This window comes from Hemibagrus wyckioides, linkage group LG11 (assembly GCF_019097595.1).
Source record: "Hemibagrus wyckioides isolate EC202008001 linkage group LG11, SWU_Hwy_1.0, whole genome shotgun sequence".
Taxonomy (NCBI): Eukaryota; Metazoa; Chordata; class Actinopteri; order Siluriformes; family Bagridae; genus Hemibagrus; species Hemibagrus wyckioides.
Window position 1 is genome coordinate 14,842,626 of NC_080720.1, and position 25,781 is coordinate 14,868,406.

The following is a 25,781-nucleotide window of genomic DNA, read 5'->3' on the forward strand; positions in this document are numbered from 1 at the left end:
AATCTATATCTCGCAAGCCTCGCTGAAACCCATGCTTTGTGCCTGGTTTAACTTTTCAAACTGATGGACTGACAAAATGTTTCTCAAAATTCCTCTGATAAAGTCAAGTGGCACAGGCTGGATTAAGAAATACAGCCAGATGTCTATGCACTTGATTCACAGTGATGTTCAGTCAGGATAAGGTTTTATCTTTCTTCACTTTCACATGTACAGTCATTTTATATATATATATATATATTTCTGTAAAGCTGATTTGTGATAATGTCCAAGTAAAATTGAATTGTATACAACCACAATATTGTTGTTGTTGTTATTATAATGTTGTTTGTTGTTATTATTATTATTATTATTATTATTATTATTTTAATGTTGTTTGTTGTTGTTGTTGTTTTTGTTTTTGGGACAGAGTGGGTTGTTTATGGCATGCAGTTTCTGTTTATTGTTTATCTTATTGTTATTCTGCACTGATTCTCCAGAGGCATATAGGAAGTTTAGAGATCTCTGCATTATTTATTCTCGTTGTGGCCCTAGGGAGATAAATGTTAGGAGTAAGTCCACTTCTTTGCTAAGTTACTCTTTATTGCATTCATCTTAATATATAAATAAATATGATTCTGTGTTTTATTAAATATACTTTTTTTTTTATCCAAATAGTACCCAATCATGCAGTGGATGCACAAACATTCATTCATGACTGTAGGTGTTGCCTATTTACATTTCTACCCATAAGTGAGCTGAATCAGGCCCAAAGGGACACGGGAAATGCAATTAGGTGCCTGGCTTAAGTATCGACTTTCTCTCTGATCTGCCACTGCTCTTGACCCGTCTGCTCTCTCCTCTTTCTCCCACAGCTTGTGGTTGATCAATGAGCTTCCACACAGCAGTGTACAGAGTGAAAAGCTCTGTTTTTGGTTTAAAACTTTAGTTTGTTTATTAATGACTGAAATTTCTTGATTACATGTAAACTCTACAGCTTTCCTACAAATAAACACAATGGCTAGTAGCGGTCCCCTTTGAAAACACTGGAACAGCAAGGACAGTTCATTATTTGTGCTGTTGACCAAAGGCATTTGGGTTTGAGATGGATACGAGACAAGCGTTTAGTATTTCAGCTTTGGTGTTAACATCTACATGTGTTAAATAGTATAAAACACAAGTCTTGAAAAGAATTAAAAATAACACTTAAGATTTGGTGGCAGATCCCATGCTTGTGATAACTGCATCAAGCCTGAGACACTTCTTCTTTTGTGACGCTTATCCAGGCTTGTACTGCTTTCAGTTGTTTGTTTTGAGGAGATTATTTCTTCAGTTTCATATTCAGGAGGGGAAAAGCTGCTCATTTGGGTTAAGGTGTAATGATTAGCTTGGCCAGTCTAAATCCGTCACTGACACCAGTGCCTTCAAACTTTGGTAAAACATGCATTTAATGATGTTCAGTAGTTAATCACACACACTCTTACAGCTTTGTTGTTTTAAAGCATGATTTATGCCTATCAGTCATCTCTGGAGTATAGCATCATTTTACCTTGAATATTTTATGCTAATAATTAAATTAATATTAGCATTGTATGAAGGTTATTTGTATCAGCAGAAAATAACAAAAGCAGAAGGTTATAGCTGCATCAGCAGTTCATTTTATAGCTTAGGTTTCCCATGCTAGCTAAAAGGTTTATGTACTCCAGAGACTATGGCCAATTATTATTTATTTTCCCCCCAGAAGTTCCAGAATAGGATCAATTATGAACATAGTGGATAAGTGTGTTAAATTTTAATTATACTGTGGAGTCAAACAAAAAGCATGCATGCATTAAAAATGGTAAATCTTGAATTAAAATTTGATTATAATGTGGTTTATTTCTTTTAAAAAACCCTTACATTTTTAATTACTGAGCAGCTAAAGTAAATTATGAATGCTGCACAGCAAACACTGCCGAGTGAAGTGCTCTTGTCTTTGCTCTTCACCAATACGTTTCTTCTTATGCAGGTTGGAAATAAGAAAAGTTCGCTTTATGCATGTAACCTAGGACGACATGAAATTACACTGGTAATATATATACCAGTGTAATTTCATGACGTTTAGAAACAGTAGAATCAAGCGTACCCTTGAGTTTATATCAGTAATATAAGAGACTGGGTTTAGACTGGGAAATTACAATCTGTGGTATTAGTAAGAAAGTATTAGTTCTCACCTTTTGTTTTCGTTTTATTGCCATGAATTCCTGCATAAAAAGATTGCCAGGCTTTAATTGTAGGTCCCTTATGTTTGTTCATTAAGGACAGAGCTGACTTAACATTTGAGTCGGAGAACTTAAGCTTCTATGCATGAAAAAAAGCAAAAGTCAAGGTCATGGTTTTCTGAAACTGAGCTAGTTTTTGTAGTATTGTAGTAACTACAACATTTGCTCTGTGAATGAAGCTATTCTGGTGGGAAGCTGCTCATACAGCTTCTGGTGGTGAGCCATCCTGCAATAATGTTAATTTTAATGATAGTCATCATGTGTCAGCTGTAATCCGTGCTGCGTAGATGGGGCAAAATCTCAAATTCTAATGATTGCTTTTGGTTTTCATCCTTACCGCAGTCTGGTGTAGCTGGAAAAAAAAGCACAATAAGGACTGTTTTAATGCACTGGAGGACTTTATGGAAGTTGTAGTCTGTATTTATTCCTTCACTCAGACTAGAGCAAGGTGAGATGGACAAAATCCCATATCCTAATATGGTCTTGTCAGCATCTTTGCTCCGTCTTTACACCTCTAGTAGGACCTAGCTCTGATCTTAGTGACGTGAAGTATCGGAAGGCCACCAGAATTTGGATTTTGTGGCATTGGCAATATAGAAAATATGGGAAAATATGTCAATGCATAAATTTCTATCAGCCTAGCGCATGTACAATTGTATCATATAGTCTCAACTTAGACTACACAACACAGAAAAGCTCACTCATTATTATTATTATTATTATTATTATTATTATTATTCTCTCAGGTTAATGTTTGAATTTAGTTTGCTAGTCAAATCCATAGCTGTGATTAGGACTACCTTTTCATGATGATGTGCTTGCTTTGTAACATAATTTCCAAAAGCTGAGCTGAAATAACAGTACAGTGCAAGATTTCAACATGGTATTGATACATGTGGGTCACATCGAAATGAATTTAAACTTCCATACCATCCAGACTGACACTAACCCAATCCTAGATGTGTTGTTCTATCCGCTTAGGAAGGCAGATGCCTTCTTTCTTTATTTTTGCAGGTGCCTAGGAATGAGTGATTATAAGAATGCTGTAATTCAGGGAAATCAGAGCACTGCACCACTCAGTGTGTCTGTTTATAGCACTGAAATGGTCTCACAAATACCTAGTCTGCTTTTTGCCTTCTGCATCTAAAGAGTGCAGTCGTCTAGTGCTTTTGCACTCTCATTAGTGTCAGTTCTTCACAATCATATTCGCACTCTACAGCATAGCAAATTTATAAATACATATAGATACTTTGTGTGCAGGGTTTCCTTTCATCATTTTCTCCACATGCGAGGTGCCATTGTGATTGTGTGTTGATTTTGCAGATTAACTAACATGCTGTGTACCTCTCTGTCGTGTCTCCAGGCAACAGCTATCTCAAACAAATTTTGAATCACCGCCGATCTCTCCCAAGACCCCCACGATGGTCGTCGGAGGAAAAGCAGCAAGGCAGAAAGCCTTTAAGAAAGAGGGCACCACTCTGACTCAGTTTTTCCAGAAACGAGCCCCAGTCAACTCTTCCACAGGAGCACAGACAAGCTCTAAAGGTCTGCTTCCAGTGAAATCAGAGCCCATGGAGGTGTGTATGCAGGGAGCTCTCCTGCCAGAGAGTGCAGTGACTGTGACCACAGCAGTGAAAGAAAAGAAGTGGGATGTGTCTGCTTTTCCCTCCACATCTCAGGATATTAAACCTGTGCTCAGAGGTGATGCACGCTTATATTCATGCTGTTTTGGACAACTCCTGTGCATAAATTTAATATCGCTTTATTCTGTGGACTGCTGGAAAGAAACTAAGAAAAATGTTTCAGTTTTATACTTAAGTGCCAAAGCATTCCAGTAAAATAAAATTCGTGAGGAGTCAGAATGATACTTGGCAGTGGCAGTATGATGACTAAAATGAAGCCACTTTTAAAACCACACAAGCATATGGTAAAAATGAGGATTTAAAAAAAAAAAAAAGACTGTGTGAGAACACCAGCACTTATGTATTTAATTTGATATATTACAAAGAGAATTTCATGAAAAATGCAACAAAAATATCCTTTCCCCATATCTTTTTAATCATTTCTGACTTCACAGAAGTAATGCTTTAGCACTAGTGCATTTTACAGAGTTAGTGGTTGGACTTGTCGTTCTTCTCAACTGAGTATGTAATTCCCACACACTTTAATATACCATGTTGGTAGATTGTATTCCCCTCTCAGGGGTGAGGTGTCCTTAGACAGCATCCAACATCTTATGATTGGAGGTGCTAGTTCAGAATGGCCAACATATTCCCAGGTCATACCACACAATATCTTACACCTAGTGCATGTGCAGCTAGCACTCAGCAGGACATGATGCTTCATCTGGAGCTACCACCGTTAGTGTAACCAGAGTGAGTCCTTATCAAAGTGGCATAAAACTCCCTGATGTCACAGATGTCATACCGAAGAGTATATTTGCCGATATAGGTTGTGTGTCATTTTCCAAGCCAAGCTGGTGATTAGAAGAACAATAGACTACTAAGCCACACAGACTGCTCTGCTAAGAAACACGTCTCCTTATTGATTTCAGAACACCACGTCTGCTGCCACATTGTTGAGTTGTTTATGGAGTAACTGTTTCCTTTTTGTCAGCACCATGCCTTGCTACAAAACCGTAATAGAGTAACAAGTCTCCTTGGCAGAGAAGGCGTAAATATTTCAGCACAGAACGTTGAAAACATACTTCAAATGCAAACTCCTCTGTAATTTCTAAATTGCTTAGCATTTTTTTAAAGGTTTTGGCACAACCATGAAATATTGTGAGACGTTTTATGTCATTTTAATCAAAACCTTTATAACTGTTGTGGTCATTCAGAAACCTCGGCAATCATTTTCTTCTTGTTGGCCACACGCAGCTCCAGCGGCTCATTATGTAAATGTTATACGTCTCCATCTAATTACCCTGTGCTGTGCTGTAAAGTTCTGAGCAGAGAAAATTTCTCCATGGCCTTAAATGTGCTGATGAGTTTTGAATTTGAATGATGTCTTTATCTGATGCCACCTTTTGAACGTTCGCTTAACTTTACTCCTTCATTCGCATTCTGGAAAGTGCTTTTCATATCCAGAGGAGGTGAACCGAGCAGTGGCCACTCCACCTCTGTTACAGCTGCTCAAAATTGCTGTGTTATGGGGTCTCAGAATCTTTTATTGAAGTGATATTGATCTGGGTAGAAATGATCATTTTCAGACAATTGTATGTAAATTTAGCAACTCGCATCAACAAAATGATGTAAATCAGAAACAACCAATATTAGAGTAAAACGTATTAATCAGTTTATTGGCGCTGGCACAAATTTTTACACTCCATCTGTTGTCTGATTTCTGAGGTGTTTGTTCCACCTGTTCCTTCAGTGTGTGAATTACACACACTGACTCATTTCGCTTCATTAATTCTCATCTTCCACTTGTCTTATCATTTGGATTGCTCCTTTCGTCTGTTCAGCTGTTAAACTTTTGTGCTTGGAAGTTGGTCTTTGAGTTTTGTAAGTATTATCGTGTCTTCCGTTCCATTTATTTTTTTTTTTTTATCCGTTTCTGTTTGCTTCCAGAACACAGACTTGTATGATGTGTAAGCTTTTGTAATACAGATATGTTACCAAAATTGTGTTTCTGCTTTGATTTTTGTGTTACAGTGGATTGTCCAGTGTGTGGAGTGGAAGTGCCTCAACAACACATAAATAAACATCTGGATACATGTCTGACCAGAGGGGAGAAGAAGGATAGCCTCAGAAGGTTTGTAAATTAAGTTGCTGACTGAATGTATTGAAAGCTGCATGTAATTGCTGTAGCAGCCATGACATTTACTTACTTTATTGCGCAAAAGGAATTGAGTACCTTTCAATACTGTTACTATTGTTTTATGGTCATCTGATCTTCCTGTAGGGTGGAACTCAGAGTAATCTGTACATGTGCAGAGTTCCTGTGTTTATGGATAATTGTGCCACTTCCTTTCTGCCTCACCCATGAAGTAGCTTTGTAAAACACACAAGTTGTTTTCCATACCTGGTTTGTGAAATCTGACCTGTTTTAAAGTAAGGTTTCTGGTTGTGAATACCCTCGCAGCAGAAGACAGAAACCATTCGGTGGCAGCGTACTAAAGTGACGGGCACAGAATTTCTACATAAGCTTTTTGTAGCGTTGTGTAAGATGGGTTTTATTGTGAATTACAAAATATATTATTATCTTCCCCTTAGGTCTGACCAACTAGGCTTGTCCAGTTCTGCATTTGTAGAGTCCAAGTGAGTGTCCACGGATGTCTTAAAGTAACACAGTTTAGAACAGGGTTCTCCAGTCGTATGGGCAGAGGCCCAGTGTGGGTATTGGGTTTCATTTTAACCAAGCAGAAGATATACCCGAACCTACTGAAAGCCAAGGTCTGTGTGGCTCCTGCTTGATTAGAATGCAAACCCACACCGGCCCTTCGCAGATAAGATTGGACTGCCCTTTTATACCATCCCTCTAACATCTGGGCAGGTGATGTAAAAATTTCTGTTTCTCATTTGTATGTCTGAAGATGCGATAAGCACCCAGCTGCTTTGCTGTCCACAGATTATTCACTGGTGTAAAGAAACAAGAACATCTTCTACATAGAGATTTTCAACACTAGCACACTCGAGCGTTCTCATGTGACAGTGTTTGTAACTCTTCCTTGATGGGAGAGATGTATACTGTCATGGATCATTGCTCAGATTATAAAGAGCATGATTACTGTGTATGAAAGGGAAGGAAAGCTTTTTTTAAAAAAAGCAGCATTGAAAGGCAGTGTTGTCTTTTCATGCGTTGTCTTTTTCATCTGTTGATGAAAAGTGTTTGATTTATGGATCAAATCTATTTTCTAACTAACTGTGTTTCTGTCATCAGTGAACACAGTAACATTTTTAGATAGCACATTTTTATCTTTTCCCTGAATTTCTTCTTTCATCAGCATTGTGGCCAATTTCCAACTTCTAAAAACTTCTAAAACGTTTACTTATTTCTTTGCCTTATGCAGAAATGTTGCCCTCCGAATAGTAAAAGATGATTGTTACGACGCCAAGATTTTGTTTATGTGGACGTGTTTCTGCGCAGCCCAATTATTCTCCACCCTGGCAGCTGAGGTTGGCCTGATTGGCTTTGTGGCAGAATTTCATGGAAGGACTGATGAATGTGGTTGTGCTTCAGCATTCTGATGGCCTTAAGCGCATCCCACCACTCCACATGCACACAGACCGAGAGATTGATGGCAGATGAACGGAAACATGATGCATGGTTTTTCTATCTTAATGCCTGCTGTTTTTTTGGGCCTTCTGCCTAAACAGGTTATGATGAGTGACTTAATGGAGTTAAAGTCAAGTCGCATCTTATTCAGAAAGCTTGCTTTGGCCTTACACATTGGTTTAGTGTGATGTCTAACCTTGGAAATGTTATTTTAACATGTTGAAAATGTTATTTTACCATTATTCTTAAGAGTTTTGTTGAAATCCCAGCACATGTTCCGTTTTGAAATTGACAATTTTTGGGCCTTTGTGTATGTTTTCAGCTCTCAGAAGCGCAGGCCGATGGCCAAGCTGGTGTACACTCTGCTGACAATGGTGGAGTTAAAGAGAAGGCTGAAAGAGTGCCATCTGTCCACGCAAGGCTCCAGAGATCAGCTCATCCGACGGCACCAGGAGTTCGTACATATCTACAACGCACAGTGTGATGCGCTCAACCCCAGATCAAGTACGTCTTTGGCGTTCAATAAGTGATGACGCTCCACTTTTTTTAAGCCTAGTACAGTGGAACCTTAGCATACAAATGTAATTAGTTCTGGAGGTGAGTTCCTAAAGTAAAAAATGTGTATTGTGAAAAATGTTTGCATAAAAAAAAATCATGTAAATGCAGATAATCCTTTCCAGACACCCACAAATATTACCAGTGTGAAGCATATGGAAACTGTATGGCTGCTTACACAGAACTGACCCAAGCCAAGCATTCCATGTCAAGGCTCCTCACAGGAAGTTGTGCCACCAAGCTTGGGCTAAAAATAGAACAGACCAGCCATGCCACCAATCTGTCTACAAAACAATATGCACAAAAAAACCATATAGCTTTTGAACAAATGCCGAAGGCAATGTTGGTATTGTTGTTTGACTCTTTCGAAACAGCTTTCGCAGACAGAAGAAAAATTTCGGAAACTTGCTTCGGTTGGCTCACTTGACTTTATACTGAAGTTTTGAACAGATCCCGGATATACGTGCAACTTAGCCCGGGTTTGGTTTGCTTCATATCAATTCTTAAGGTGAAATTTCGTAAGTGACAGCATTTGTATGCCAAGGTTCCACTGTAAATGACATTAAAAAGTATTTTGTCAAAATGTGACCACCTGCTTTGTTTTTCTTACAAAAACAGGTTTGCTGGAGGGGGATTTATAGTTGTGCAGTTAGTCACTCTGTAGAGGGCAGTGAATCTAGTAGAACCCTCTGTCAGCTGTCGTGTCCTCGCCAAATATGTTTTGACTTGGCATCTTCTTTTAAGTGGAATAGATTTTTCTTTTTGTATTGACCTTGTTTTTCAGAAGAGTCTACTCTGTTTTTTTTTCCCCCTCTGGTAGCTTGTGGTAGAAGCTGATAGAAAGAGTAAGGGTCAAGGGTTTAGATGGATTAAATTTAATTCCTACTCGCTTGATAGTATTCTCTGAGCCTGGCCTCTTTTTTTTTTTTTTTTTTTTGTGCTATCATGAGGATCGGTTTTGATAAAGTATAGCCCATTAAGTCTTATGTACACTACACTGTTTTTTCTCAGTAGATTTTTCTATAATTGCAAGCAAACAATGTAGCTCTGATAGTGTCAAGCGTTTTTTATTTTTTTACAGCAAAAAATTTGCAGAGTATATATTGACTTCTATAATAATTTTAAATATTGTGGTGTGCATTCAGTAAAGGGTGCTAAGGATTAGGCCATCTGCCAAATGCAGTAGGCGAGTCCTCTGACTAAGCCAAAAATCCTACATTTTGGTTCAGTTTTAGGGCAAAGGATAACTGGCACATTTTGGAATTTTAAAACCGGGAAATTAATATTTATATGGCTTGGAGAAACATATATTAATTGCATTTTTCTGCCCATGTCAAGACGGATAGTATGGTTTAATTATGGTTATGGATCTAATCGTCACATATACTCATTAAAGGTTGGCGATATGACAGAATATGATATTCTCACATGATATTTTCAGATATTTCACATATGATACATATGATATTTTCAGATATTCCTATGGGTTTCCTAACAAACTACCAGCAGTGTTTCATTTAAAAAGAAACCTGATACTTTTGTTTACTGTGAGCAAATATTAAGACTGAAAATTGCAAAAAGTTAATATGGTAGACACAATCTGAGGAAAGTGTTGTGTTAATCGCAATATTAATACTGTATCGTCATACTGCCCAGCCAAATGTCCAGAGAGGTTTTTTGTTTGTTTGTTTGTTTGACTGAGTATATCCATGAAACCTGTTACAGAGGTGCATTTTTGAGTTTTAGTACTTTTATAACTCAACCTGCCTCCTATCAATATACCTGCAGTCTTCTAGTCAGGCGACGCTATACGTTTACATGACTGTAATCATCACTGTGGTCAGTAAAATGTCAGCATCAGTCACTGTGTTCTTAATGTAATATTGCTTTTTCTGTCTGACAGGTAAGGACATTGCTAGAGAGGTTGAAAACAATGAGAAGATGAGGAATCTGCTAGAGAATAAAAGTAAACCTGTATGTGCATTCTCTTGCTTTTTCTTACGATGAAGTGTGTAAATTATGTGTGCCAGTCCAACATTATTACAATGTTCTACACAAGCTAATGTGTGTGTGTGTTTCTCTTTGTAGGCAATACTCATCACTAAAAACCACACAGCTGATGAAATTGAACAGTTGCACTCTAATTATCGTAAGTTGAAGTATCCCCACCATCCTCACAAATGCACCCCCCCCCACACACACACCTTTCTTCCAGCTAAACCTTGAAAGAACTCCTCAAGCTTTCAGGCCTGGCTGTTAAAATATCACTGGTAGTCAGTAGTGTCGCTCAAGTCCAAAAAAATCTCCACAGCCCGAAGCAAACAGCAAGCACTGATTGTGTATTGTAAATCTTCCAGAAACGAGACTAAATCTCACTGGCTTATTCCTTTTTAAACATGCACAGACTCTTGGACAAAGGTATCTCTAATGTCTTAGATATAAAAGGTGTATTAGTAATAGGAGAGAAATGTGTAGGTCAGAGCAGTGTGATGTGAATTCTTATAGAGATGCGTGTGCCCTGTTTTCAATGTCTAAGTCTGTCTTGGTCATTAAGTAAAAAGTATTTCTTTTCCTCCGTTTTAAAAGTTCTAGAGATGGGAAAAGTTTTCGGCAATACACTTATTCATTCAAGTCACTTATAGTGAGCACGAAGCAACAGGATTTTATTTTCCTTCTACTTCTGCACTTTGTTAAACTTTGTTTCTGACTATTCATTAGTGTGTTTTGCCTGCTGCATTACACACATCAGCCGAGCAGTCTGCCTGTCAGTAAGACTATTTTTACAAGGCGGATTTAATTAGCCTGGACTGATGACTTTTCAGAATCAGGAACACGCAGGTATGTGGAAACACTGATGAAAACCAGCAGAATAAGCCACAGAGCCGAGGCACTCGTATACGCTCACTGCCAATGCAGCACATAGTCACCTCTCAGTTCATTTTGAGACTAAATAGAGTCGAATAGTAACTTGATGTGCAATTTGTGAAGTAAACACACTACAGCTCATAGCTGAGACTTTTGAACTTTTGATTATATTACATTAGCTCTTAAGTTAAAGTACATTAGCACTACCTCTTTTATTCTGGTCTTTCGGATTCTGAGCAGAGGACTGGGGAAATGGACGTGGGATCAGTGTTAACAAACACTTAACTAAGATATACTAAGAGTATAAATGACCTTCAGTCATATATCTCTCTTGGCATTTACATTCATATTAGTCCATTGCTATCTATGATACCTTTAGTTTGTTTGCTATTTGCTTCAGGTTCTTTTCTCACTACATGTAGTAAAAGGAGCCAAAAAGTGAAAATCACTAGCTGGAGTGCTTGTAAGGCTGAAAAGACATACATAGGGAACAGATCCACTTTACCAAATGGGCATAGAAATGCAAAAAACCACCTTAGAACACAGAGCCAAGGCTCAATAAATGACTAGATAATAATAATGCAAATATTTTGTGATCACATCCACCGTTTTTTATTTTTATTCAAATCTCCAGAATACATAGAGTTTCTCCAGCTGTTGTCACAGTCAATCATTTTATCAGCTCGCATCAAATTGTCTCTCGTGATCCAAATATACACCATGTTCCTGCAGTTGGGATGATACGAGACCCCTCCCCCCCTTCCACTGCGTTCAAAGCGTCTGGTTTTCCACAGCTGAGTACGATGGTCCAGGGTCCAATTCCAACAGTCTAAACACTACATACGTGAAAGCGCCCTCAGCAGTGTTTTCTGTTATGCCGTTTAGTTATTTTTCTCTCTGCGACAGATTTCCACTCTTATGCAAGATGTATGCTGCTTTTTATTTTTTATTTATATATAATATACAGGTCATGTTTTTTTGTGTGTCTACTGCTATCTTGCTTACCACCTTGAAAAATTCCCCTCATACAATATTTTAAGATGCTGAACAGCTTGCACGTTCCTTAAGGATGCAATATTGGTATGCCGTGTATTGCACATGCATCACACTCAGACATTTCCACAGAGTGCTGTAATAAATAATAATAATAAAAAAAAAAAGTCTCTTTCTAGATCCTATAAGTCTTCTAAATGCCTAGAGTATGTGTGTGACTAGCTGTATTTAATCCCAGGTCTTCTAGTTGTACTATATACCGTTTGTGTGTGTGTGTGTGTTGTGTGTGTGTATAGAAGCTTGAAATGAGCTTCATATCAAACTCCACCCTTCACCGTGCTGTAAATATAAAGCACAGCTCACATCTTTAAGCTGAAGGCAACCCTCTGTGCAGCTTGCCCTAATGCCCTGCTTCCTGAAGTAAATAAAAGAAATGAAATCATTTTCTTTAATTATTTTTTTTAATTTATTGCGGTAAAGAAGTTGTCAGTTGGTATTTGCCATGTGTAATAGTGCTCGCAGGAAGAGTATTACGTTAGGAAGGATGTTGAAATATTGATGCACAGCATCGGGGGGTCTCTATAAATAGCAGACCTACCGAGATAACTTCTTGAATAATCAGCGAAAGGCATGATGAGTCACTCACTGGCCTGGTGGAAGAGATGATGAATGGGAGCATGAGAGAGAGAGTGAATGAGAAGAGCGTGAACACAAACACACTGACATTGCTAAGGCTGCCGGTTTGCTGGTCAAAAAGAAGGGTTTCTGTTAAAACATTTCTTTTATCTGCTTCATCTGTCTGGTTGCTCTGTGGTGTTCTGTGTAGTTGGAAATCTGAACAACATGCACATTAAAGTGTTTGGGCAAAAAGGTATTCATGGGTCATGAACAGGCATAAAGCTTTTAGTTTTTCACTGAATGAAGGCTCATTGTTCAGTATTTGTCCTTAGGCTGAGTATGGCCTTAATCACCATTAAATTCTTCGTCTGAAATGTGTTGGGTTTTACAAAGGAATACTTTCTCTGACCCAGCGTCGGAGCAGTTGAACCTTTTGACATGCCTTCAGATGGAAGAAGCCGGCAAAATCTTTAACCCCCCCCTTGGTTTTCACGCATGTGTGTTTTGTGTAACAAGTGCTGTCTGTGCTCGTTACTCAGGAGATTAAACTCGGCAGATGTCAGCAGGGAATGTTCAGTGCTGTTTAAAGCTTTGTTTACACACATGCCTGAATTCATGCTTGTTTTTGTTTGTACGTTATTGTGATTCGCTAAAAACCGCTAATCGTTGACTGCACCTATTTTTTTTTTTCCCCCAAAACCACTCAAGTGTTAAGTGTTAACCATCCCACATGAGAGTACAGGTCCTATGTAAGGCTTTTTCTTCATTATTCCCCAGTTGCAAAAATTAGTTAGTGGACACAAAATATGTTCAAAACACTGCACTAAAGATGATTCTGAAACGTGTGTGTGTTTTCATTCTTTCATTGATTTAGCACCGAGATTCTTAATCTATTACAGAACTCTGTCAACAGTGTCAAACTAACACAAATATATATATGCAAATATTTGCATTCTGCTTCTGCTTTAGATTACACCGTGCGTGTGGCATCTGGGGTCTACAATAGACTGGAGTCAGTGGCGTCAAACATAATGAGCAGATGTGCTGAACTGAAGGTCACACACGCGAAGTAGTGCAAAGAGAAACTGCAGAAAACTCACACAGTCACTTCCAATAGATTTTTGTGCTGACGTGGAGTTTCCAGACTGTCTAAAACCCTGTCTTAGAGAAACACGCAAGATCAAGCTGTGAGGATTTTCACACTTGAATACGCTACTATAAAAACAGGTTTATTTGTGTTATCATCACTTTTTCCCCCTCATTTTAAAACTTATAGGTCATATGTTGGAATCGATAAGCATGGTAATTAATATCTATCAGCTACTGGAACAGTGGTTCTTGATTGAGATGAGATGTAATGTTGCTTTATTAATTGCAGACATGGAAGTCCTAAGCACTGCAGATGTTGGCGTTCTTTCAGCTTCAGGAATAGAACAGAGCCAGTGCACTAAAATCAGGCTCTGGTATATTCAAATCCCAGAAGAAAACCCAATGAGCTATCTAGTTATAGGACAATAATCACTATAAGGTGGTGTGAAGTGCAAAAATCCCTAAAGTGGAAGAGCACATCCCAAAAGGTTTTATTGCTTTTACACCACTGCAATCTGCCCACAAGTGCAATTTATAGCTTATTAATAAATGACAATCCCTGATTTTTAATGTTATGAAGTGTTTACGACATGAGACAAAAGAAGAATGCAGGTTGTCATGTTACTGAGGAAAGTCCTTTAGCTTTAAAACTCGTCTGTGCTGGGAAATGTACAAACCTAGCAAAGCATTGACACCTGACATGTCTTCAGTTAACATACTAATGACTAATCTGCAAGCTTTACCATACAACATTGTTTTAAACAATAACACATGCAGAAAATTATTTTTTAGATTTCTATTATGTGGAGTATCCTGTGTACATGTGCCTTTGAATGAGTTGTTACTGAAGATATGTTAACATTTATAAACCAGCACATGAATATAAACCATTGTGTAAATAGTTTTCATTTCAGCTAGAGCTGTCGTCCGTGCCGTTAGAGAAAATCATCTCCTGACCAATCAGATTCAAGAATTCAACACTTAATCTCATATAACACTTCAATATTAAAAGCTAACAAATCTAACAATTCCTGTATGATTTAAAAAACTTTATGTAAGAAGGCAATGCTTAAGCTTTGCACAGGAAAAGTGTGAAGCCATGTACATCAGGAGCTGAGATGTGGCATTTCTTCAGAGTAGGCAATGTGACATTTGTGCACAAGTCTAAATTTTCCAGCTCTAGCCAGGCAGGAGAGCCGTCTGTATATGATGGTAGCTTTGATTTGCCTGACACATGACATTTCTTCATTTTGGCTTTATGAGGAGAAAGACAGAAGCTTAGATGATCTGTAATTGCAAGGTTTCCTCTGGTGGAACATTTGGGGATTCAAGGGTATTTTTAAGGAGAGATGCTTCACATTGGTAAATCTGGAGCTCTGATAAGCAGTAACATTGAGAACAACCGATGGACCATATGAAAAATTTGTGAAATATGTGGCATTTGGCAGACACCCTTATCCAGAGCGACGGACAAGAGTGCTCTGAAGTCTCCATCAATGAATACATTAACATTGGTTTAGTAGGTCACACACTTAGGATACCATCAGCCTTAAAACTGTGTTGGGAAGAGGTAGGTCTTCATCCGTCGTTTGAAATCGGCCAGTGACTCAGCTGTTCGGACATCTAGGGGAAGTTCATTCCACCTCCACGGTGCCAGAACAGAGAACAGTCTTGATGTAAACCTACCTCTTACCCTGAGAGATGGTGGGAGCAGTCGAGCAGTGCTAGTAGACTTATTGTTTGGACTTGCATGGATACTTTTTATATAATCTAACTTAGCTTCAGTTCTTGTGAATAACATCATAGTTTAGATTTTACCATGATATCAGTTTTAACTTTTGCTTTTTCTAACACGGTGCCAGTAATTCCATATGCAGAGCATTATCCGGACACCCGCATGTACAAGATCACTTTCATCATGATTGCTAGTCATGATCTGGTCTGTTTTTCAACCTTCAACTCATCAAGTTGCTTTGTCTTTATGATCTTTGGACCGTAACACACGTGGTCTTTATTTTCCCGCTGATTTGTGTGTTTTTTATGTGCTCAATTATTGTTAACTTATGTTTTGAACAGTATCCAGTAGTTCTGTTCTAGCATTATGTAAAACCCCTTAATCCTGGATTCCAGTTGGAATGGATTAAACACACAACCATATTAACCACACTAATCTCTATCACTGTCTTTCTCAGGGAAACAGCACAGTGGGGAGTTTTCCCGATTAATTGCTCAGGTCAGAGGTCGTTTGGAAAATTCCAGGAGAGCAAAAATTAAGCAGGAAGAAGAGAAATCAGTGGAGGAATCATGTTGCAGTGGTAAGGACATGTTTGTTCTGTCAGAGACGTGCTTTCTATCCAAAACAAGTGAGCTGTAGTGAAGGAGTAGATAATAAGTAAAAGTGGATTATGGTTTATACCATTCAGTTCCATTGGCCTGCTTGGTTGTTTCTTGTCAAACTAAATATTTTAAATTAAACTAATTTAAAACTTTACCACATACTTGTTCAAATGGTTAGAGGAAACCGAATTTTCATGAAGTTTTGTCACAGAAAGTAAAGTTTTTACTCTAGTCCCTGGTATTTAGTTGTTACTAAGGAGCATAAATGTGAAGTTAATCAAAAATAGAGAACGTGTCTTCTTCAGATAGAGAGAAAACAAATGTTTTATCTGTTTAAACAGTTGATTAGTTGCACACTTAATACTGCAGTCAAGTCAAGAAGTTCCATTATTATTACTGTACATTATTATATATTTTAACTGCTTGACCTTGTCTTTCAGCTGATGACACAGTAGACCAAAACGCAACCCAGCCTCAGGTTTCTTCAACACTGGAAATTACAAGCGATGAGGAGACAACTGTTATAGAACTTGGGTCAAGGTCACTGAGCCCTACTCTCAGTGACGTGTCTGTCAGCAGGTAAATTCACATTTCCATGTTCGCTTTTTGGCACAGAGTGTAACTCAGCACACTAAAGTGCAGTCTTACTTAGGGATTCATGTTCCACATTACTGCAAGTAAATGTTTGGAAACTGCTGTATTCCTCTTAATCACTGAAAAATCATTTAAAAAATGACTTGGCTCTTTTCCACATTTGTAACTTTCTTTGGGGTGTAGGGGATATGTAGTGTTTGAGTTAAATAAAATGTAGTAATGTGAAACAAAAGGCTTTAATGTTGGAGGAATCATGATTCCTGAGTCGTGATTATTTTCAATTTAAATCAAGATGATCTGACTTTTGTCATTTGTTTTTTAGGCTAAAAGCATATTTACTTCATGTAATTGTTCCGTATAGAGGGAGCTCATGGGTGAGGTCAGCACAAACGCGTAATCTCTGTCCCTGCCTTTTACAGAGACAGCTCTGTGTCCTTTGGTTATTTATTTTATTTCATTTTGTTTGCTTCTGTGGTCTTAGTCTTTGGCCAGCAGTGATATCTGTGTTGTTTAAACTCTCAGTTCCAACTGATTGCTGTTTGTTTTTAGTGAATCTGCTTCTGTTTTCTTGTGATAACCCCTTAACGGAAAATCCATCATGAACTACTTGCTTATCAGTATTTAGAATTAACAATGTGATAAGCAGGGTGTGGTGTGAACGCTATCACGATCACATTGCACACTTTTTCCTTCTTTTCCTTGCAGAAAGTTGATGATCTTTGCCAGAAGGTCTCATGGGCATCGCTCTTTTCAGGTCTCCAGAGTTTTATTTTAATAGGTTCTCTATAGGTCATTTCAGCACTCTGTTAGATTAAGATCTGGGAAAATCTCACTTTTCTGAAAGCATTCATTGGCTGACCTATAAGGTGTGCTTTAAGCCATTATATTGGCTTAAAGCACATATATATTCATCTTCAGCATGGTGAAGGACAGCAGCCAAAATGACTTTATTTGAAGATAGTCATTATCCCTTCTTTTTTGACTTAAGCACCTAATACAGCTGAAGAGAAGCAGTGTCCCAACATGGGTTTGCTGAGCTTTGGATGATGTGTGGTGTTTTTGCACCAAACATATATTAGAATTCAGGAATTATGGCCAAAACCTCTCACCAGACCTTAAGACATTTCCCTCCATGGTTTAGGATGATGGAATATTTTTGCTGCACTTTGAAGGGCTGGGATTTGTGCCTTCACACTCATTGATTCAGTGTTTGGTTAAGCTGTTATGAGCCCACTGTGCAATTTTGATTTTTGTTTGCCTCTAAGCATATGGATCCCATATTACCTGACTAACATACCACAGATTGAAAACATTTGTAAGAATTTGTCTGAACAGGGAATAGGCAGCACAGATGCTCACACACCAAATCACCTGTAGGACTTAATTCTGCTGTTAAGTGTTTGGCACATGGAACAAAATGCCACCTATAGAGCCTTGATTAAACGCTATATGAATTGTGGCTGAAAAGGAAATGATTCTGTCTGTATATTTATAGGATATTACATAATGCTGTACCACAGAGGTCTGACTGTCAATCTGACCATAGGACTTTGGGCTATTAATTTATTTTATGTTGCGTATGTGTTTTTATTGTGTTTATTTATTTATCAGGTTGTGTCACTTTATGATACTAACCCTGGTATTGATATCAAACCCATAATGTGAGCATCATGGCCACCCTAACTGGCATGTGAAGCTTTGTGTCCTTTAATAGTGTCATGATTAATGGAACATACAATCAGTACCACATTTTTATGCTGTATCACTTCTTTCAGGATACACAGAGCTGCACAGAAGTCTAAAAATATCCCTTAATGTCTTTTAATCAGGAGAGTGTGTGTAATCTGTAGCTTGCATGACTGACTGGATCACTACTGTCGGTATGCACTTTCATGACAGATGTAAGTATCTACAAGCTTCCACAGAAAGGTAATTGGCAAGTTGTCTCAGTCAGAGTTGATGTATTGTGACAATTTAGAAACATTTTAGCAAAATGTAGACTGAGCTTGCATTGTGCTCTGCACTCTGTATTCATGTCCTGGTCTTTTTCAGAGTAGCAGATAGTATTTTTTTTTTTTTTTTTTTAACGTGCAGTGCTTTAGCACCTATTTCTCTGCCTGTAGTGAATTTTAAAAGCTTTTGAATTGCATGGTCGAGAACTCGTTCAGGTATGAGAGCAATCTGATTAATTATGTTCTCTAGAATTCTGTGCTCCGTCAGTTGTCTCGCTGATAAGAATGATTTATTTATTTATTTATATTTGAAGTGAGTGGAGAGAGATGTACCGTCTGTTTCCTCAACTGTCAGTCACTTTCTCACACACTCATGTAGACTAGCGTACAGTCTGCTGAGGAGCAACTTCTTATTAACGACTGCAGTGTCCCAAAATCAACATATCAGTATCAGGATTTAATGTCATGGCATCGGTGAGATTCGATCGTGCGTTCCTCAGGCGATACAGCGACTGCGTATCTGTTGTACCACCCTGTGAGCCCAAGGCTTTTTCTCTTTATTGAAGCACGTGTTCAGGCGACACTCTGACGGATTTGATCCAACATGGATTATCAGGAACTACACATACTTGTGGAATACGTGTCGGCTCAAGTACACACTGTCATTAACGCAGAGGGGGAAGTGACTGTTACGAAGGACCTATGCGATTCCTGTAAATATTTCTACGATTCTCCTTTTCACTTATGTAATTGCTGAAAATATAAAGAAACAAATTGCATGAAATTACATAAGAATGCAAAATAGAAGTATTTTCAGTAATGATCACCGACTCCACTGTTTATAAAACTGCTGTTTATCATCGTATGTAATTATTCTGGAATGGTGTTGGCTTACTTACACAGAGAATATTGATCATTTGCTTAGTCCATAAGCATTCCTGAGGTGTTCGTGTATCCCAAAATAATCAAATATTCTGTCTTATGAAAAGCTTTAAATGAGTAATAATGCTTATTAAATGGGCACCCACAAACTAGACATTACGTTCTATTAGAGAACAAGGGGTGTTGACAGCGCTGTTAAATATCTTGTGTTAAATGGATTAGCACATTTGCCCTTTCATTTTTTCTTCCCTGACAGAGTAAATGGCACATAATAGTTCCAGTTTCACTCCTCATATCTTTTTTTTTTTTAATTTTTTTTTTTAAATGTCTCAATTATCTCCCTGCGGATATTAATGCATTTCTGAGTATGTGATTCCTCTTTCCAGGGATACCCATATTTGCTTTCAGTTCATTTGAACCCTTGACATATAGAATATATTATTGTCCTATTTGTAGGTCAAAAGGCAGCAGTCAGTGTCATCATTATGATGACTTATCAGTCGCTGTAATGATTGTTTCTGATGCCATGCTCAACACAGCCAGGGATGCATGTCCTGCAGCAGTGTTGATAGAAGTAAACCTGTGACGCAAGTTCCTCTTGCTGTGGGAATTATCGATCTGTTTGTCTGCATAATTGCTTTAGGGACTTTTCTACATAATTGATCAAAGATGTGAAGCCGAGATGGATGGCGGCAGTTTTAGGCTGATGTGTAACCTTTGTGTGTGTTGTGTATATTTTAGAAATTGTTCTGTTACTCACACTTAAAAACTCTTGCATTGTTTTTATTAATTGCACATACACCAAGAGTAGGTAAACCTTACATAAGAGAAATAAATATGTTCCACATGTACATAGAATAGAGTCTGGGCTCTAATCATCTGTTATTACCACACTGTTGTGCAGCAGTTTGTGAGGTGGTCTGGAAGCACCTCTTTTGGCCAAATCTGGTTTTCACAATAATACGCTTTAAGGGAAGAAATCTATTTTACCAAATATCTATATCTAGATACATTTACAGCATTTTGTGGAGGCTCTTATTCAGAGCAGCTTGCATTTTATCTGATTTAAACCTCTGAACAGTTGAGGATTAAGGCCCTTGCTCAAGGACCCACAGTGGCAGTGCTGGAATTTGAACCTGTGACCTTGTGATCAGCAGTCTGAACAGGAGCCAGTTTAACACACACACACACACGTAATACAGAGTATCTAAAGCTGTCTGTAAGCTTGCCAGCTAGGATTTACCTGTTTTAATGATATTGACACAAGATTAGTTAATTAAGTTTGTAATCTGATATTGGATATACATAACAAAATAAAAGTTTTAATTAAAAGAAATCTAGTCAACAGAACTGACCGAATTAATCAGTGATTATTTCCCCACAGATCTTGTTCGTGGTGTGAGCTAGGTATTAGTTATTTGAAGAGCAAGATGAGGCTCGTGTTTAAATGACTGTGGTGAGACAGAGACTGATGTGGATGATGCTGAAAATCAAAGAAAGCTCATTTCTCATCGTTCTATCAGGGTGTCGTTTTTCCATGAGGGAATTTACATTTTTTTTTCTGTTTCATTTTGGTTAATTGGTGCAGAAGATAGAGATCTTTCACTTAAGAAAAGTTCTCAGATGTAACATAAGAAGATTTAAGATGGGTGTGATGGTAATGGGTTTTGGAAGGCCACCGCACAGATAGTTGGGTCATCAGAATTTTCTTCAACACCCTGAGAAATGATGGATCATGAGTCCAAGTAAACAGTAAAATCTGGTATATACTTGTTTGCTCTGTCTACCTCAAGACATTGATTAGAGCTAGCATTACCATCACATTTGTGCCATATATGATCGTGTTGAGCCAAATCATAATGTGCAAGTCTTCTCTTTGTATATATGTAGTATTTATTAGTTGCCCCCCCCCCCATTTCTCACACACATTAGAAGCAGTCCTTCATTCTCAGCTTTAAGACGTCCATCATATCTCTGATTAAGCCTGTGTTCCAGTTGCATGTCTGAAGAAATTAAGGTCAAGTCCATTGGCATGGGAAAGTTCTTTTGTTCTTATCAATTTGGCATCATCCAACACCATTTCCGTTTGAGTTCTGTGAGATGCCTGGATGCTTAATTTGAGTTTTGGATCTGTGTAGTTTCGCTGCTGCACTATTTAGAAGTAGAATGGTTAAGCTAAGGTGAATGAATAAAAAGCCTTTTGTGTGCCACACACTTGGCACCTTTCTTTTGAATATTTCTGGAACTGTTTTTTAAAAAACATTTCTTTTTTCCTTACAGAAAGCACAGAGCCAGAGAGAGTGCTACAGAAAAAAAGAAAATATGATCTCTTCATCTCAGTGCACATCTGAAGCATTTTTGACAGGGCTGTGGATGAATTGAAGACATGCTGTATGTCACCAGAAGTGCAATATGTGGAGGAAAGTCATGGGAGATCTGTGCTTTCCTAGACTGTTGCTTGGAGCCTGAGGCAGGAGATTACGTTGTATTTTAGTCAGTAACAATCGAATGAAAAGATTGTTTACAGTAGAGTGTGTTCCAGTTTCCCCCCTCTCTCTCTCTCTTTGTCTCTCTCTCTCTCTCTCTCTCTCTCTCTCTTTCTCTCTGTCTCTCTCTCCCCCCCATCCATCCATCCATCCTTCCATCCATCCATGTTCACACTATACATATATCTATACACACATGCACTTTGTGTAGTCATAGCTTATAGTTGTTGCCCAATCCCACCATAAGCATTTTCTATACACATGAGCTTACTGATGCCTAAGCATTCTTTTAATAATATCTTTCTATACAATGGTGTTTTTAATACATGGTATTTTTTTTATTTTTTATTTATTTTTTTTTAGTATTTTTGTATTTTAATTGTTAATGCTCTGTTGTTTGAAATCTTTATCAGGCATATCCACACATTCATAAGGCATAGCTTGATTCTGGATTTAACATTTTCCTGCTCTGCATTTTATTCCCTAATGTTGCATTAGTCACCTATCCACCTTTCCATCAGAGCATCACTGGCATCTCAAATGCCACATCCTTCATTTTGTTACATCAGTGGCTCCTACAGCATCTAATTAGTTACTTTAGTCATATTAAATTGCAAACCAAGTGAGGGTATTTAATGCTGTGTGTTTTTGGTCTAATTTCATTTAAATGATTTACATTGTATGATCTGTTTATGACCACAAAACAGGCTTTGGAGGCACATAAGCATGAAGTTTATCTATTTATCTGTACCGTGCACTTAATCACACTTGTTAGCCAGTGAAAATAATCAGTTTGGATTTAAGCAGGATTATGCTGTCGGATTTGTCCAATTACAGTAACTGCTGAAAAGTATTCTTCTTTTCTAGAGCCAAGTCAACTTTTTTATGCTTAATCATACTGTTTTTCCACTGATGCAGGATGCTGAGCTGGAACACTTTAAATACAGTGTTTATACTAGTTTAAGTTGTAGGACATAAGTCATACATATTTGCTTGGGTTATGCTGCTTAATATTTCTCCATCTATTTGTTGTAGTGGCAGGGTACTTATCAGTGCAAATATTGATTAAGCATATGTGTAGAACCTATGGTTCAATTTTTTTGTGTCAAAAGATTATCACTGTTTGCACAGCCACTGTAAATTAATTTGTAATAAGCATGAGGTCTAGTTAATCTTTCATTTTTTATGCTTTCTATCAATTGAGGACTGTCAGGTTTTATGTGTTTGTTTCAGATGTTCAGTTGAAGCAGCAATAAAAGTAATATTAGATGACTGTGCACTGCTGTAATATATTATTAATTGCCTTAAATTCAAAAGTGACTATATCACAATGATAATTTTAATGACATTTCTATGAAGATGCATGAGTCTGATTTTTATTGGTTAGCTTTTTTAGGAAGCATTGGTTGTTTAAATATCTGCTGTTTCTTTCTGCCCTTGTTCAGTATTCCCAAGAAATCTCAGAACTGTAACAGAAGACATTGTGGAGTCTGTTTAACTGGATTGGTCTTCGAGAAGAGTACCATCACTTTATCTGAAATCCTAATAGGACACTACTGTCACTTTCCATCCATTGCACCTAAACACAAGTCTTCCCTGTCAGGGTCTGGCCTAGATTTAACTGAGTGACTCCCGATAAGTCTTGTACCTGCATATCCTGAGTTCTTCTAACTGTCACCTTTTTTCTGAGGCCAGCCCATAAGTTACTGCCAGGCTGCTCCCTGATGTGATGCACATCCTTTTAGCATGGATGGGGATTGAGCCTCCATTCTTTGTAGCTGAGTTTTTTGGTGTTTATGTGGTGCTTCGTCTTTCTCCATCAGTCTTCTGTTAGGTGTCTCTCTGTCACAGCACCGGCTAGAAACTACGGTTCTATGAGGTGCTGTGTTCTAGCAACATATGGCAATTTTTTGTAAGTCTTTAGCCACTCCTGTGCCTTTTGGATAAATAATTGATCTGTGTTTGTGCAAAGTTCCTGGGAAGCTACAAGTTGCAAGTTTGAACTTTTAGTCCCTTCATGGCTCTAATTTAAAGTTCTTGCAAGGAGATTGGAATTGGAAGGGAGAAGGGACACATTGCAGTCCCTTCTGTCTGCTCCAATAATTTGGACATTTTTAATTTAAACATCTTGGAATAAATGTAGATTTGCTGACAACTCATCCTGCTGTGAGATGATCTAGTATAGTGTCATTGTTGCTCTGCTGAACAATCCGTAATTGAAAAAGCCACATTGACGTAATCCCCAACAATTAATTGGATATGCTGCTTCTTATAGAAACATGGCAAACTGGTGATGACTATTTATACCTGCACCTGCTCAAAGCTTCATCTGATATCTAGGTGGAGCTCCTGCTGTTGTCAGTCACCGTCATCTAAACACTATGATCCCACAATTACATGTACATTTTTTAAATATATAGTATTTAAGAGCATGAAGCTAACCCCCTGATTGTGATCTTAATCTGTTTTCACTTAACCCACAAACCGACTTGCCTTTGTCTCTGTTTTTTCCTCTGCTCTGATTGTAGTAATGTTTTCATTTTAATTGTGAACTTTAATTTTTCTACTCGGTCATGATCACATACTTAATCTGATCACTTCCTCTGCTCTAAGCAGTGTCACTATTTATGCGTCTCCACTGTAACTCTAACAGCCGCACATCTGGACCTAGTTTACTTCTGCATTAAGGGCCTTGTAATCGGAAAAAAACACCAAAAAAAACAGCCTTGATAGGCATACTATAACCAATTCTGAGCACATCACTCTCAATAATAATAATCCATAATTAACAATGCTGTAATCCCTTATCATAAGTAAATTGATATGCCCTCTTGCCTCTACCACATCAGACTCTACTGAGTTATGAGAATCCCATTTCTTTCACTTTCTAAGAGTTTAAAAGATTTTCCTATCAACCTATCTGACCTCTCAGATAGGTTGATCTCTCCCGATTCTCTGCTCACATCTCCATCATTCAGCACGAATTTAATTAAGAAATCCAGCTCAACATAATAGAAGCTTTTTTTCCTGAAATGATTTGTAAAATTTCCTGCAGATAACACAAGTCAATCAGGATTTTATTTAACTTTATTTTAAGCTTTCACAGCACCAATAAGCAGATTTGTTGCAGGACCTGCCATACCAATTGAAAAACAACAATGATTATTTACATTCACTGTGCACTGAGTACTCATTCATGCAATTATCTAATCAGCTAATCGGGTGGCTGCAGTGCATAAAGTCATGCAGATACAGGTAATAAAGCCAGCAGCTTCTGGTAATGTTAACATCAACCATCAGAATGAGTGGGAAAGATGAGATCTCAGTGGTTGCTGGTGCCAGATAGGCAGGATTGAGTATTTCTATAGCAGCTGATGATCTGAGAATTTCATACACAACAGTCTCTAGAGTTGAATGGTGCTGTAAAGAAGAAACATCCAGTGAGGGGCTGTTCTGTGGATGGAAATGCCTTATTGATGAGAGACCATCAAAGAATAGTTTGTGCTCCTAGAAATGGCTACAGTAACTCAAATAAGACAAATGTGGGCTCAGGCTCACCAAAGCTGAGGCACGTAAATATCATGGACCCAACCTGGCTTGTGTCAGCAGTCCTGGCTGATGGAGGTGGTCTAATGCTGTGGGAAATGTTTTCTTTGCATTTTGGGACTGTTAATACCAACGCTTGAATGCCACATCCTGTTTGAATATTGTTGCTGTCTATGTGCAGCCGTTCATGACCACACTTTACCATCTTCTAATGTTTACTTCCAGCAATTATAATGCACATTGTCACAAAGGTCATTTCAAATTGGTTTTATGAACATGACAATGGTCTTCCCAGTTCCCAGATCTGAATCCAGTAGAGAACACCTTTGGGATGTAGTAGAATCGGCAATTAAGCATGAAAGTGTAAAAAACTGCAGGAATCAGGCGATGCCTTCAGCACATCTTGT

General features: G+C 38.0%; 1 protein-coding gene across 6 annotated transcripts in view; it reads left to right on the forward strand.

Moving 5' to 3' along the window:
• rad18 (RAD18 E3 ubiquitin protein ligase) overlaps positions 1-25,781 on the forward strand; it is a 53,251-nt gene that overhangs the window by 11,525 nt on the left and 15,945 nt on the right. For 3 of the 6 annotated variants that reach the window (XM_058403079.1, XM_058403078.1, XM_058403076.1), the window contains exons 5-12: positions 3,601-3,938; positions 5,894-5,993; positions 6,455-6,499; positions 7,780-7,961; positions 9,916-9,986; positions 10,101-10,161; positions 15,770-15,892; positions 16,355-16,493. In XM_058403079.1, the coding sequence (XP_058259062.1) occupies positions 3,601-3,938; positions 5,894-5,993; positions 6,455-6,499; positions 7,780-7,961; positions 9,916-9,986; positions 10,101-10,161; positions 15,770-15,892; positions 16,355-16,493 (1,059 nt within the window). Of the gene's footprint in view, positions 1-3,600; positions 3,939-5,893; positions 5,994-6,454; positions 6,500-7,779; positions 7,962-9,915; positions 9,987-10,100; positions 10,162-15,769; positions 15,893-16,354; positions 16,494-17,213; positions 17,299-21,622; positions 23,094-25,781 lie in introns of those variants that run through there. The other 3 variants (XM_058403075.1, XM_058403074.1, XM_058403077.1) reach the window with 3 other exon arrangements.